Source organism: Triticum dicoccoides, chromosome 3B (assembly GCF_002162155.2).
Source record: "Triticum dicoccoides isolate Atlit2015 ecotype Zavitan chromosome 3B, WEW_v2.0, whole genome shotgun sequence".
In the NCBI taxonomy this organism is placed as follows: Eukaryota; Viridiplantae; Streptophyta; class Magnoliopsida; order Poales; family Poaceae; genus Triticum; species Triticum dicoccoides.
In genome coordinates this window covers 576,419,894-576,436,225 of record NC_041385.1, presented here as the reverse complement: position 1 = coordinate 576,436,225, position 16,332 = coordinate 576,419,894, and the positions used below count along the sequence as shown (strand labels likewise).

Genomic DNA, 16,332 nt, shown 5'->3' with positions numbered 1-16,332 from the left:
CTCGATCCGCCTCATCAACGCCACGCGACCGACCTGGCTCGTCGGTTACGCGGGCCTCCGCAGGTCCCGTGAAGATCGTCCCCGAGTTCAGCGCGCCTCTCCACCGATCGAGCATCGGGCTGCCGCTGCGTCGCCCCGTCGGGCCGCAGCGCCGCCGCCCCGTGGTTCTTCTCCCGGCTGCATCGACCCGCGTCACCGCTGCGTCGCCCCTTCGGGCCGTAGTGCCGCGGCCCGCGGTCCCTCGCCGCCCCGAGGGCGTCCGCTCTAGGCCGTCCCGTGGCTGCATCGACCCTCGCGCCGCCGCTGCGTTGCCCCGTCGGGCCGTAGCGAGCGTGGCACGCGGTCCACGCCGCCGTCTCGAGATCGTCCCTGCGGTTGCACCGACTCGCGAACCGCCGTTGCGTCGCCCCTTCGGGCCGCAGCCTCGCGGCCCGCAGTCCCCGCCGCCGCCCCGAGGTCTTCCCACCGTCGCCCCGACCCGACTGCCGCCGCTGCGTCTCCCCTTTGGGTCGTAGCGCCGCGGCTCGCGGTCCACTCTGCCGTCACCGCGCGTCGATCTCCCGTGGTATGCGTCGCGCCGTCTCTCTTGGCGCAGGAACACCACCGTCCGCGCTGGTCTTCGTCACGCTGTCAGGGTTCTTCGCCTACTTCGAGCACCGCCGCCGCACTACTAACCTAGCCGCCGCCGCCGCCTTCAGGCCGCCGCTGCCGCTCTTCTTTGGCCGCCGCCGCTACCTTCGTAGCCGCCGCCGCTGCCCGTCCACCCCCTTCATCTTCGTCCAGCACCAGCTCGTCGCCAGCGTCGCCGTCATCTACCCCGGCCGCTTCATCTACTCCGACAACCGCGGGCAACATTGGCCCCGCGCCGATTGGCGCCGCAACCGTCGTTAAGTTCTTCTCTGCTGGCCCCTCCGACTTCTCCGACATGGCGTACAGCTCGTGCAGGTCCCTCGCCTATGCATGCCCGGTGCTGGCAACACCGATGCGTGCCTTCATCCACGACGTGTCCCCGGGCCTGGCAAGCCTGGTCGGCGCTCCGTCAACTTCGTCTTCGTTCGTCTACGCATGCCCGCCCGGTGCTGGCAACACCGGTGCGTGCCTTCGTCCACGATGTGTTCCCGGGCTTGGTAAACCCGCCGCGACGCGTCGTCAACAACATCTTCTTCTCGGCGCACCACTACTTCGACATCACTGCGCCCATGCTAACTCGGCGCCCTCTTGCGCTCACGGCTCGACGGCGACTTCCTCGACACCGGCTACCCTGACTCGACATCGACCACGACATTCTTCGCACGGCTACCTCGACCACGGCTCGACCACCCACGCTCTCGGCTACCTCGACAAACGGCACAAAGGGCTACCGCCTTGCTTGAGCAACCTCGTCGGTTGCCACTCCAGCCACTACTCCGCGATGCGTCGACCGTTACGACTGTGGGGGGTGTCCGTCGGCTTGCCTTTGGATTCTTCTCCAGTCTCACCGTCTGCGTCGCTACCGTTGTGACTGCGGGGGATGTTGAGTATAAGGATTATTAGGAAGTATAGGATAGACTATGATTTGTTCCTGCCTTGTCTTGTACTTCAAGTTGGTCTTTGTACTCCTATATATATGCCCACGAGGCTCAAGCAATACAACAAACTATTCCACCAAATCCCTCTCTCCCTTCTAACAACCACCACAAAGCTTTCCTGCAGCCAGAGCCGATGCCTCAGTGTCGCCTCTGTAGCATGGTAGTCGCCGCCGGAGTCTGTGCTTAAGCTGCTGTCCTCCCCTTCAGCCTCCCGCTCAGCTTCATGTGTAGCCGCCGCCGCGACGACGTCAACGGTACGAACTATTAACAGGAAAATCTTCGTGCGATGAAGACGCAGCTCCTGCACAAAACAAGAAAACAAACACGCAACACTCAATAACCACGCAAGAAAAGAAAGAAGAAAAAATAACGCAGAAGCAAACAACTAGACTAAACTAACCACGATCTACATGGCGAGCAGAACGCCGACCGGCATGCCAAGCCCGACGCGATGAGTGAACACCGGACAGCTGATCATTGACGCACCCTCCCTCATTAACGCAGCAGAACGACAGCATCTCGAGCAGCAGGACACCTTCCGCCATTACGCACACGATTAATGACGGCCGCTTGAACCCCAGGAGGACAACGCAAATACGCCCCTGGCAGAAGCCAGACGAACCGGAAGCCACCAGGTCCACCATCACGCCGCCTCTGTTTGTCCCACCATCGCCCATGCCTCCACGGTAGCCTCCACCATCCTAGCAAAAGCGCCTCAAGACGCCGCCGCAGGCGGTGACCATGGCCTATGGGCGTGTATCGACAGGAGTTGGGGTTTGCGACGGTAGTGACGGGGATCTGTAGCGACCTGGCCGCGGCAGAAAGGCCCTTCATGGCATGGCCTCCTCTGGCAGCCTCGCCGGCCATCAACCTGGCCACACGGAGGGCATACAACGGCGGCGCTGGGAGGAGAGACGGAACCTGGCGGTTGAGGCTCCGGCGAGGAACAGGCCGGTGGCCAGGAAGGGGATGATGGTTGTTGCATCATGAGGATTTGCAAAACACGGGCGATGTTGTGGGATCCAGAGGAGAGGCAGAGAGGATTTTATAGCCGGACAAGATGGTGGAACGTTGTGGCACTGGATTCTGCCGGAGCCTTCAGGATGGGAAGCGCGGCAGGGCGACAAGGCGGTGGCCGCATGTAAAAAGAGAGGCAATGCATCGAGCGAGGGCGTCTCTGGAGGGCGCGACCAAGGCGGCACCGATGGAAGGATCGAGCGCGCAGATGTGGCACAAGAGGATGGACACACGCAAGCGAGCGATCACACGGCAGCAACAGCGCATGCATGCAGCCGAAGAAAACGACCAGACCAGAAGGAGTCTGAAGTATTTTTACCCGTGCGAAGACGCCACGTGCAGCCCGGATAAGAAAGGAAGAGACCGAAAGGCAAAGCAAGCCCGCAGAAGCACAGAGGAAATCTTGGGCTGCAAAGTCAACCAACCTAGATGGCCCACCTATAACATAAAACGCTAGCCGAACCAAAAGAACAGTTACACACGTTGAGAAAATTTCAAACAAAAATCTGAATCCACAACGTGTTTTTACACGGCCAGGTACCAAAAAAGTAGCACGTGCCACATCCACAATTCACCAGGGGTCATTTTCACGCAAGTGGGTGAATCTTGGGGCAAAAATCTTGCCTGAAATAGAGGCTTGGGTATAAAGGGCTGGTTTCGGCCATGTACGGGGACTATTTTCAAGAGTTTAGACAATCTATTGTATCGACTATGAAGCGGCCCTTTTTGGGTGACGTTGCTATTTATTTCACGTGATTTTACTGTTTGAAAGTTGCGCTTGGCTCGAGGTCCGTCGTCATCGACGGGTTGCGCGCTGGTTACGTCTACTACAGCGGGAGGTTCCTCATGTGTCGAGGGATTCTCTGTTGGTCGTCGTCACCCCTACTTCAGGTTACGCATACTGCTCGTGTAATTGGGAGTATTTTTTATCGGTGGATCTAGAAAGTTATTGCATCGTAAAAGATCGGGCCAAATCAGCGGCACGTACCGAACCGATCGTTGAGGACACCGAGGCCTCGGTTTTATTTATTGCTAGAGACCGATCGGTCCATGTTTTCTAGGAACCGAGAAAATTAAAACACCGAAGTACCGAACCGACGCCCACCCTATACCAATGCCATTAATTCATTCCTTCTTACAAAATTATTTTTTTGAAAATTTTACTATATGTTTATTTTTGCATATTATAAAAAGCAAATTTTTATGTACGTTGTGTGCAAATTTTGTCATTGTTTATTTTTTTTATTTTCTGTCTTTCTTCTTAAAGGGATTTGGGTAATAGAAGTGCCATTAATTTATTATCTCTTATAAATATTTATTATTTTTATTTTGTTTCAGTTTTTATTTTATTTCTTCTAAAGGTTAATACCAAATCTAGAAATTTACTCTTTCTTAGAAAAACTTAATTATTTTGATTTTGTTTTATTTTTTATTTTATTTTCTTTTTTAAGGGTAATATGAATGCCACTAATTCATTCATTCTTAGGAAACTAGTTTCTTGAGAAAAAAATTACTATCATAAGATTATTGTTGCATATTACAAAAAGGTGCAATTTTTTGTAAATTGTGTGCACATTCTTTCATTGTTTGTTTGTTTTTATTTTATTTTTCCATAACCAATGCCACTAATTAATTATTTATTGTAAATTTATTTTTATTTGTAGTGTTTATTCTATTTTATTTATTTTTAAGGGTAATAACGCCACTATTTCGTTCCTTCTTACGTTACTTGTTTCTTTACAAAAAATCCATTATTATATGCTTATATTTACATGTTAAAAAATGTGTAATTTCTGTGAGAATAATATTTTATTTTCTACTCCCTGCGTCCCATAATATAAGAACGTTTTTTACACTAGTGTAGTATCAAAAACATTCTTATATTACGGAACGGAGGGAGTAGTTTAGAAAAAACCATTGTTTTGATAATGTTTTACTTTTTATTTTATTTTCTTCTTTAAGAATAATATGAATGCCACTATTTCATTTTCATTATTTTCTAGATGTAGTACTCGATATTCCGGTCCCTGACGGACCGGCCAAGGCCACTAATTCCATTGATTCGTCACGCAACAAATCGACGATCGACTGCTTGCATCTTCATTTAACGCACGTACGGGCCCCAGCTAGCTTCCATAGTTGAACGCACCTGGATCGTTGAGCGATGCATGTGCACTGGTACCTTTTACTAATAGCGTAGTACGGTAGTATTGTTGCCAGCGTTGAAAAGAAATCGTGGAGGATAACCACATGCATGCATGACGCTCCTCAAACAAAAGGCACGAGCAATGCTAACTAGAGTAGCGTAGCTGTCAATGCCATGCGTCGCTAATGGGACGACGGCCAGAGATAAAAAAAAAAAGACGCAGTATAGCTCGGAACAGCGAACAAGTGTAGCAAGTGCACGAAGGAAAAAACATGACTGAGCCAAAATTTAAATTCAGTCACCTGACTCCTAGCCAGCCCCATACAAATCACGTTGATTGGGGTTTTTGTCAGGTTGACACGCACAGTAGAAACTCCCCGCAAAAAATAGCACCAACGGGAGGAACCAGGCTAGTGGAGGTACAAGTTAGGGGAAAATGGGCCAGGCCCATTGACCCCGCAGCCCGCTCAACTGGTGCCGGGCCATTGTCCCAATGTCTAAAAAATAAATTTCAAGTGTTTAAAATTTCTGAAAAATTGTGAATGTTCCCGAGACATGTGTCCATGAGAGCATCTACAGCCGCACCCCTTTAATTCGACCCCTCAAACGTCCGCGGGCACGCCCGGTCCGTTTTGAGCCCCTATTTATCCATGAGAGCATATACAACCACACTTCTCATTTTCTTCCTCGACATGATTGGTGAAGATGAAGAGAGAGAAGGAAATAACGAATAAAGAAAGAGGGAAAGGCGGACCGGGGTGGGACCGCGTCCTACGTGGCGGACTGACCGGGCGCGTCTGGACGCGTCCGCAAGCTCTCATATCCTCCCTACATTTGTCCTCAATATGAGGGTTTGCGGACAACCGGAATGTATAGGAATGATATGAGGGGTCCAGTTAGATCACTTTTTTCCTTCTCTCTACTGATCGGGCGCGTCCACAGACGTTTGAGGACGATTTGATGATGCCGGTTGTAGATGCTCTGGCATCTAGAAGTTCAACATGAATAGTGTCAGAAAAGACAAAAGCAAAAATGACACACTATTCACACCAAGATTTCTCCTTTTGTTTCTCAATGTTTATTTGGATTTTGGATTTGAATTTTCTAGCGGTTGACACAATTTCGCCCGGCAGTTGTTCGGCTGCATGCATGCATGATGAGTAATGGACACAAATTCAAGTTCATCACCAGAGAGACACAAAGTGACGCCCGTCGTGGATCGGTCTCCACCAACAGATCATCGATGGATGTCAGTGTATCCCTTGTACTAACGGTTGTGCCTTCGCCCATTAGTGGAGACCGATCACCAAATAAGGTGTATTCTCGCGCAGCGCCACGTCTAATTTTTCCTTCCAAAACATACAGAGATCAGCAATCACGCTGCGGAAGTCTAATTGCAACGACAGTAAGTGTCACCTGTAGCTCAAGGAACGCACGCATGGCTACTTAAACTAATCTAAGATATAGAGTTGTGGATCGGTAATTTTTTTTTAAACGGAGGCAAAAGATTTGCCTCATCTATTAATTAAAAAAAAGAGAATTGCCCGGTTAATTAACGGAAAACCGGGCGAAAACCGACGGATCAGTAATTACATAGGGTTCATATCGCCCCATACGACAGCCAACGCAGTGGCCACGCTACTACTACCCCAGCTAGTACCAGCTACGAGAGCATCGACGACGATCGGTCTCATCCGCGCGCACGCGGTGAAGCAGAGCAGCAGCAGGGCGGGGTGGTCGTATGACTACAAAGGTGGTGGTGTCCGGTGACTCCATCTCCCTCAGTTTGCAGCAGCGTTCACTTGCTGACCTGCTTCATTTGTTTTGCATCGGCAAGGCACAAATTAGACAGAGCTCAACAACAAAATTGGATGACATTCTGAATTTCTGATTGACAGTAATGTAGAGTAAGAGTAGATTGATTTTGGGAAAGGCAGAAATGCACCTGATGCTGCTGCTGCTGCAGCAGCAGCAGCTACGCGTTCCTGGTGCCCCTGTTCTTTCTCCCATCGACGCAGGCGATTACCGCGGCGAGGGCTGCCAGCAGCATGCCGGCGCACAAGGTGATCAGGACGGGATCCTCTGCAGCCATTGACGAGACCCACTATATTTAGCAGGCTGCTCTGCGCGTCCATCAAAATCACAAGCAACAGACTGGGGCTCGGTGCCACTAACTAGCAAGAACTACAGCAACTTCCAAGAATTAGGAAGGGGAAGGACTATACTCACTCATATATTTCGCCACGGGCACGGGCCAGCCCGTCGGAACTGAGGTCTCGATCCGTAGGAAGCAGTTGTAGCCGACCACGTCGGCCACACGCACGTGCTCGCCGTCAAGGCCCCAGTCGCACGCACGCACCTCTCGCGCCGAGTCCCCCAGGCACCGGGCGCACTCCGCCGCCGCCGCGCGGTCCCTCGCGCACTGCGCCCGCAGCGTCACCGCGGTCTTCCCAGTGGCGTTGCTCGAGAGCGTGGCCGCGTCGGTGACGACGCGCGCCCCCGAGCTGTTGGCCGCGCCGCGCCCCGCCAGGGACTGCGCGAGCGCGACGAGCGCCCGCGTGTCGAAGCACTTGGGGTTGGAGGGCGGCCTGCCGTCGTCGAAGGAGATGACGACGGGGAAGACGTCTTCGCCGAAGGCGACGACGCCGCGGAAGACGTCTTCGTGCGGAGAGGAAACGTTGCCGTCGGCGTAAGCCATGAAGCAGCCCTCGCCCCTCCAGACGCCGGCGCGCCTGCTCGCGCCGCAGCCGGTGAGGTTCTTGGCGGCGGCGGAGAGGCACGCGAGGCACTCCTTGGGCGCGGAGCCGCCCAGGCAGATGCCGCGGGCGAACGCCGCGCCGTCGGAATGAAGGGCCGCGAACCCCGTCGGCGCGGCAGCTGCGGGCAGCGCGGCCAGGAGCGGCAGGAGGCTGTCGAGGAAGGCAGCAGCGCTGTCGTCCGAGGGCGGGGGCGGGGCGCAGTCGACCACCGCGTAGCCGGTCGGGACACGCAGCTGCAAGGCACCAGCGAGCAGCAGGAGGAACATGAAGAGGATTGCGGCGAGGATGGCTAAGGTGCTGAGCGCGCAGGTGAGCCTCATGGACGCGGTAACTGCGCGCGCGGTGGCCATGGCGGTGAGCTGGTGGAGGAGACGCTGAGAGCAAGGGAACCACGAACACCAGACTCAGTTCAGATGCACTGCACCGGGTCGGGCTGGCTGCGTGGAGGAGACGCTGAGCAAGGGATTTCCTTTGCCATGCAATACGGTGTGGATGTGTTCCATCGATAGCTAAATCCTGAAAACTGTGATTGCTGCGTGGTCGGTACTGAAATGGAATGTGTTCTCCTCATCGGTCTACAATCCACACACCGAAAGTTCCCAGCAACTTCCCGCCACCTCTCTCTTTTTCCATGGAGAAACATGCTTTCGCCCAACTTTATAAATAAAACCAATAACGCATTCATACAATAAATTCAAAAGCAAGTCTGCCGGGACAAAGCCAAGAGAAAAAGGGTAAATAAGACCATCAAGTGTCCACACACACACACACACAAAAGACCACCAAGTGGTCATAGTCGCAAGAAGCCCGCTGCGAGAATAGCCGACGAGCGCTAGCATGCAACACATCCAGCATGAGTCCCAGATGATCACGATCGCGCTGATTAGACAGAGCAGAAAAGTAAGCAATTTAAAGAAAGAGATAGAGGCTCGTGAAGAAAAAACCTTCTCAATCATCATCTTACATGTCGCCCATAGGGTCCAAGCTAACATCATAAACTCAAGTCAAAGCAACCGCCTCTTCCTACCTGTCTGATTGGCCCTGGTTTAGAGAAACCCGGCCAGGTCCAGGGCCTTCCAGTCAGGCCTCACAGCCTCACAGGCAAAGCTCCGGAGAGCTCACGCTGCTGTGCAAGAGAAGAAGATATGGGTTTCCGTCTCCGGAAGACCACACAAGGGGGGCAACCCAGTCTCCGTGTCATGCCTCAGGTCCCAGATGAAAGTTGATCCCGCAACAATTACTACATAAAGATTTTGTTCGGTGGCATTTCGAGGGGAAAACTTCCGCCACCTAAGCATTTAGTCATATAACTTTCTCCGTAACCAAATGAACTATACTTGCACATGCATGTGCCAGCCGCTGGCATTTCATAATGCTAAACCTCTCTTTTGCCAACGTTTTTCAAAACAAAACAAAAAAATCCCAACGAAACACTGAAGTCCGGAGTGTATGTGAATTACCAGGAATTATGATAATCCAGCTTATCCAACCAGTTTTTGTCGATTTTAGTGCTTCAACTTATGTCAAGTTTCGTGCATAATTTTTCGCAGCACAGTCAATTGTAGAAGAAGTACAACGCAACACAGTTCAAAAAGAGCCAAAATATCCGGGTACACTCGGTATCACTACGTACCATGACAGCCGTTGATATTGCTTTCAGAATTCAGATCAGTCTATAGAATACATTTCCGGTGTCCATTTAACTATTAATTATTGATGCCAAGTTTTTTCAGAAGAACACACTTTATTCAACTAATGTTTAGAGAAATATGAGAGTGATTGGGAAGATCTGAGAGCTACACATGTGTTGTCCATGGCATATTTCACATCCCAGAATATCTTTTTTAGAAAAAAAAACTTTCGACCTATTCAATAACATTATAGTACAAAGAACACGAGAAGTGTCACTAGCGACGACACTACAAGGAAAAGGCCTACTAATGGTGCATCGATTTTGCCTACTAATGGCGCACTACCGGTGCGCCATTAATTTTTTTTACTAATGGCGCACCACTGGTAGCACGCCATTAGAATTTTTTACTAATGGCGCACCACTGGTGCGCCATTAGTATCTGGTATACTAATGGCGCACCTGGCAGTGCGCCATTAGTATGTAACTCCATGCGCCATTAGTATGCCTCCCGGGGGGCCATATGTAACCATGTGCTTTGTCACACTAATGGCGCACTCTGCCTTGATGTGCCATTAGTATCCTTTGGCATACTAATGACGCACTCTGCCTTGATGCGTCATTAGTATGAATATTTGGTTTTTTTTTGCTTTTCTGATTTTTGCACAGGTTACAAAATATATTATTGGACAGAATATAGACAGCAGCACACAGCAACATCAGATTCATCGAATACAATAGAAGATTAGTCTCCGAATACAATTCATCATATTAGTCTCCGAATTCAAAAGACCAAACAAAGATAAAACATTACAAGTCTCAAGACCGCGAGTATCGAGTTTGTCTTCACATTACAAGTCGATGATCATCTAAACTACCATCACATAAAAGAGAGTTGTGGTCATCACGATGAGCATCATTGCAATCAAACTGGTCTTCATCCGGTTTCTCCAACGCTCCCTCCTCTCTCCCGCTAGATAGCGGACATATCTAGATTCGGCCTCCGCCCTTGTGGTGTACCCTTTATAACTGTTACCGCTGAAACGGTGAACCTGTCTCTGACACTCCTCCCAGTCGTCGTAGACTCCGGGAACCTTACCCTTGTACACGACATACGAGGGCATCTCTATGCACAAGCCAAACAACAGACAATACATAAGTAATATGTAAGTATGCAACAAAAGGATCGGAAGAGAAAAACAAGACATTAATAGCACGATTCATGGTCCTACTAATAAATAGCATCGATTACATCTAAGTTGAACGACTTTCCAAACCAAAGAGACATGCGAATTCATTAAAGTTTAATTACAACATGAGCCAATCAATGTTTCAGAACTACATATCACTACTTTCGACTCGACTCATCGGACAGGAGCGTGGATGAAGCCGCCGTCTGTTGTGATGGTCATGAATTCGCGGTCGTTGTCACCCTGCATTTGTAGCATTCCATCTATCTCATTGTTGGACGGTTGATATTTGAGGTAGAACTGCCCCGACGTATGAAGGACATCTTGATGGATGATGTCCGCAAAGTCCGACTGGATGCGAAAGAATTCTTGTCTGAGGTCCGCGTCCTAGATTGCCGACAAGTTCGCGGCCCAATCTTTGAGATTATCTGGTAGCAGAAGTTGATGATGGTCCCTTATGATTGCCCGCATGTGATGGAGGGCGTAGTAGGCATCCTTCTGACCGCCAGGCGGCTGCTTGACGCAGCAGGACTTCGTATTGTGTGAGAACATGTGCTTGACGTACTTACGAACAGTCCTGGTGAAGGTGCCTCCAGATTTGGCGTAGCCGGGGAGAACATCATCAAGAACTTTCTTGACATTTGTGTAGTCTATCTTGGAGTTACGGTTCGGGTCGAAATACGTGGCCATGGAATATTTCGGGCTTAAGAGGATGAGTGTGCAATGTGTGTCACTGCACAGAACACGGAATGTTAGAAAAAAAAAGAACGATCGAAATCTAAGAAATTATATGTTACGGGGCGGTTAAGGGATGACTTACTCGGGAAAGTAAGCCACAAGGAAGTTATCCTTATCTGGGTTTGCCAGAATGACGCCTTCGAGGTGTGAACTCGCAACTTGGCGGTCCCCAGCGCTGCTCAAGTGCTTGGCACGCATGTAGAAGGGGTCGACTATCATGATGTCCGGGGTCTTGTCTCTAATGATCCGCATCTCCATACTCAGCGAAAACAGCCGAACAAAGGTGTAGTGCAGCGGATGAAGGTTAAACATAGCAAAGATGTCATCAAACCGCAGGACGATCGTACCCCCGATGTCGCCATCCACAAAGCCCTTGCCCTCTGGCACCTTGGCCACGAAAACCGGGTATGCCACATCCTTCTCTCTGAGACGCCGCTTCTCCAAATAAAGAACACTGTCGTGCAGACTCCGCATAGCATCGGTTGCAGCATTCAGCATATTTGGCGGTAGCATCGCCCTACCCGCCACATGCACCCTCCTCGAGATATCCTTAGGTGAAGGTGGCCCGTCCTGAGCACGGATCGAACTCGGTGCCGGCTGGCTCGCACCGGTGCCCTTGTTAGTCTTTCGTTTCCGTCCCTTCTTCTTGATCTCCTGTAATGGGACTGAGTTCTGCTCACAGACCGCCTTCTTAAGCGTGTTGGGGCTGATAATATTTCGCACCTCAGCTATCTGAGGCTCGGTGAAGGCGGGAGCTGGAGGCGTCTCCTGAGAACTGAACGCCAGACGACGCCTATTGCAATTGGATTTCTCCGCCGTACCAGCTAGATTGCGGTCGTCTTGGTTGGGTTCTTGATAAAGAGGCCCGCAGAAATCGTCAGCGTACCCATGTTCGGCAAAGTACTTATCGACTTTGGTAAATGTACCGTCGTCGTTGTCGTCGTCGTCCGGATCCTGTGCCATAGGGCTGTCCGGATCCTGTGCCATAGGGATGTCCGACATAGGGATGTCCGGCAGGTCCGGTAGCGTTGCGGCGTTCTTGCCATGGCTTGGCGCCGGCACGACTGGCGGTCTTGTCTGTGGGGTGGTGTCCCCCGCCCCCAAACGAATCTGGCTCTTCGGCCAAAGCAGCGGCCAGTTTACGCAGGCGCTGAGGGTCATCTCATCTTCTTCGTCGGCCCCAGCGGGTCGAACCGGAGGTAACAGCTCGTCGCAGCCTGGCAGCACCCGAACCACTTCAACCCTATACACTGTGGGTGGCATCGGATTACCGTGGAACATGCGGTTGCCCGGTTGAACGATTCTGCCCTTGGCGACATCGACCAACTCGGCGCCCACGAAGTGCAGAAGAGTGCAAGGAACGTCGGCGGTGCCCTGCGAAAACATGTACAGGGCGTCAGGGATGCCCAGTCAAAGGCAAGGAGATGAAGTCATCGGCCGAGAGGCTTAGTTACCATGATGTCATCGAGCTCGGCTAATGTCGAGGCACCGCCAACGGCGGGCGTGCAACTGACGGAGGGGCGCTTGTTGGCGAGGTGCCAGACGGCGTACACCCGGGTGCATTAAGCTCCAATGCCCGTGTCGGCGCCGGAGACACGAATACCGCCTCCGCCGGAGACACCAATGGCGCCGCTGCCGGAGACACCAATGGCGCCGCCGGAGACACCAATGGCGCCGCCTGCGCGCTGTGCGAGTTGCTGGCCGTGAAGCTGGGAACCGGGGGAGGCCCCTGTTGGCCGCCCGCAATCCACGTCGTCAGCCCATGAATCAACATAGGCACCATGGCGTTGAGCTTCGTTCCCAGTTGTTGTTCCACTTGCTCTTGGACAAGCTCCGGAATCCGCGCCACTTGTGCCTTGAGTGCTTCAACCTCGCGCGTCTGGCTTTCCGAGCTGGCCTTTTTCTCCTTCCGCGCACCAGCGGTATAATATGACCCCCATTTTGTGGACAAGCCTTTGCCGGCCACTCGACCAGCTGACGTCGGCTTAGTGAGCTTATCCTTACTTTTCATTACGTTCAGCGCCCTATTTAAAGGGGTGTCGAAAGGGGAGCTCTGAGACGACCCCGCGCTACTGCTTTCAGTTTCCTGCGAAAGGAATGTGAACCATTTAGAAATATTGGGGATTGATTAGAGTGCAACCATATGGAGCTAATTACGCGGGGGTGTATTCCTTACCAGAACAAGCTCAAGCGCCCTGGTCTTTGGATCCATGGTAAGCTCCTTTGTTATCGGGTCCTCCTTGTACCGGGCCCTGACATAGTTCCTGGTCTGCTTGTTACCGCTGTATTTCTCGAAGCGGGGCGGTAGGCCTTGCTCGGCATGCTCCGCGTCCTCCTTGTCCCATATAGGCTCCGCCACTCTGTAACCGCCGAGACCGAGTTTGTGTTCCCCTAAGTTCAACTCCCGCATTTCTTTCCCCCACTGACTTGATTCGGAGGTTGCACTGCTCTCGCACTTTATCTTGAACTCCTTGTAGTCATCTTCGCTCATCAAAGGATATTTCGCCTTGATCTTCTCATAACTATCACCTTTATCAATCATTCTCTTCACCACGCTTCTCCAAGTAGACAGGGTCGTGCTCATCTTTGTGAGGGCGGCACTGTTCACTTTATTCCCTGAGAGGCGTGTGTTTTCAAATTCGGCGGGGAACTTGTATCGTTCGTGCAGCTTCGTGAAGAGGAGGTTGCGCAAATTCCCTCGGTCCTTATGCCTAAGGTTCTCGGTGTTGATTGAGACGGTGCTCCGGAGAATGCACCCGAGCTGAACCGAGTACCCCTTGACTATATGTTTGGGCTCCGTTGGATTCCCGTCGGAGTCCACTTGAGTGAATTCCTCCTTGAGGGTGCAGAGCGCATTCGGGCGCCGGTCCTTCCTTTGCTTCTTCGGTTGGCTGCCATCTGTGTGCGCGCCGCCATCATCAGTGGTGGCATCCTCGGCGGCACCATCAGTGGTGTCATCCCCGATGCCACTAGGGGTTGTGTAATCAGGATCGGTGTCTTCCGCGGCGTCCTCATAGCGGTGAGGTTGTTCCTCCATCTCCTGGGACAGCTCCCAGAATTGCTTGCCGCCCGAACCGCCGGCCTCATCGTTGTTGGCCATGTTTCGCTCTAAATAGGAAAACAGTTTGGTCAAAAAGTTGGTTATTGTCAAGGAACAAGATCATGGTCTCATCATTTAGGGTTTGTCGACACCGAGGCATCCTAAAAGCTAAGCTTTTATCATTTAGGGTTTGTCGACGCCGAGGCACCCTAAAAGCCTAAGCTGAGGCACCCTAGGTTGGGCCTAATCACTTGGCACTAATCACTTGGCTCTATTGCCACCTATTGTTTAATGCAGCAAGAATTGCGGGGCATTTGATCCTACTTAACTAAGTACTAAGATACCCCGGTCCATGCATTAGTCGCAAGTACCCCATATGTCCTATTTTTAGCAAAGTCGTGCTAAAATTCACGGAAAATTTCAGCATGACCTTTGCTGAAAATAGGACATATGGAGTACCCGAATTTGCCGGAACGGAAGTTAATCAACATTCCGGCAAACTCAAGGGCCTCTCGGGGTACCTGCAAATTCATCACGACACGATGGTCGGAGACATGACCTTTGCAAAATGGTCGGAGACACGATGGTCTTTCTCAATGTGATCAATTGATGGATCAACACATAAAACATGTCCAATAAGTATGATTTATAGAGTCAACATCAGTATGAATATATATAAAGTTTTTCTTCATCAGCCAGGCCCATGCAAGTAACTGCATCCAGCAACTATTTCTGCTACTCTGTAACTAACTACACTCTGTATTTATAGATTCATTTCAGATGAGATCAGATTGAGCTCCAACTGTAGCTGCAGCTGAGGGATCCATGAGCCATCATGCCAGCCAGCCAGGAAATAAACTTTACTTTCCAAAGGAAATAAAAATACAATGCATACATACATACTTAAGCAGGTAGATAGATAGATAGATAGATAGATAGATGAGCATGTTCAGTTTACAAGAATGAATATAAACAAGCAAAGAATGCATGCATGCATATCAAAAGTTGGCATCTACTGCTACTGCTACTGCTTGCCTCTGCTGCTATTGAATATTTATAATTACCTGAAATTGTTCCTTTCACTACAAGTAAATGCACCTTTTCATTAATTAAAACTAAATTGTTCCTTCATGATATTCTCTCTTCATCTACCCCTGGGAGTATTTCTAACTTGAAAATCTCTGGTGAACTGCCTGATGATGTACTGGCAGTACAAGCTCTCTTCTTTTCTTACATTTGCTTGTTCTGTACCTTTTTCTGTTAACTGATTAAACATGCAGTGGAGTAGTGTATTGCAGTGCATGCAGTGGAGTAGAGCAGAGAATTTGCAAAGAACTATAGTATCACTGGAGTAAATTGCAGTAGTGCAAGTTTCAGTAGACCAGAGAATATCCCTACAGTAGTGCCCTCCAACAGTAGTTCTTGCTTGCAGTAGTTTTAGGGAGTACTGCAATTTTGCAAGTTTAAAGTAAAACGTTTCAGTTAATGCAAGTACTCCTCTTGCTCTCTACTTTCTCTCTTCTCTTCTTCAGTTAATTAACTGAATTTTACTGATGTTGTTGTTAACTGAATTTTGTGCAAATGATCAGCAACTGCATCAAACTAGATCAGCAAGCAACCAAAAAACTAGATCAAAACTGCATCGTTGGCAGTGATCAGCAAACTGTAGCCAACTGGCCACCAACAGACCCAAAATTGTTTCCCACAGAAAAAGGGGTCCAAAAATTTCATGCAAAGGAAAGGTTGAGACTTCATATCATCTTCATGGCCAAAATGAGAACATTCTTTCATGGAAAGATAGATAGAGGGTTGCATTCAAAACTGAAATGGCCATTTCAGAACATACAAACAGAGAATGTGCAGAAACACTACTCATTGATACTTCAAAGCATTTGCACAATGCCCTGATCTCATACTCTCCTAGTTCCAAGATGTGTGCAATATGACAACATGAGGAAGGATAAGTTCATAGCAGTGCAATGCTTTCTTCTCTACCGAATGACGTAATGAACATACCAATTATCTTTCTTCTCTACCGAATGAGATCACAGAGTTGCATCTGAAAGAATCGGGGGCGAGGGGGAAGATGGAATCGGGGGCTCTGTACCTGCGGCGGCTGCGGCTGGAGGATGACGCCATCGACGAACTCGAGGGCGGGGGCACCGAATGCTCCTCTCGTTGATGGGGGAGGGGAGAGGCTGGAGGCAAACCCTAGCCGCCAAGCGCACGAGTGCTGCAGCTAGG

General features: G+C 50.5%; 1 protein-coding gene across 2 annotated transcripts; it reads right to left on the bottom strand.

Annotated features, from left to right (window-relative positions):
* Positions 1–6,214: 6,214 nt before the first annotated feature.
* Positions 6,215–8,044, bottom strand: LOC119277180. Of its 2 annotated transcripts, none has more exons than XM_037558424.1 (3): positions 6,961–8,044; positions 6,677–6,813; positions 6,215–6,544 (listed from the first exon to the last, which is right to left on the bottom strand). In XM_037558424.1, exons 1-2 carry the CDS (start codon positions 7,838–7,840, stop codon positions 6,707–6,709), a joined length of 987 nt encoding a protein of 328 aa, XP_037414321.1. In that variant the 5' UTR covers positions 7,841–8,044; the 3' UTR covers positions 6,215–6,544; positions 6,677–6,706. The 2 variants fall into 2 exon arrangements, with proteins under 2 accessions (XP_037414321.1, XP_037414320.1); XM_037558423.1 differs by having other exon boundaries at positions 6,215–6,541; positions 6,961–8,028.
* Between the last annotated feature and the right edge of the window lie 8,288 nt (positions 8,045–16,332).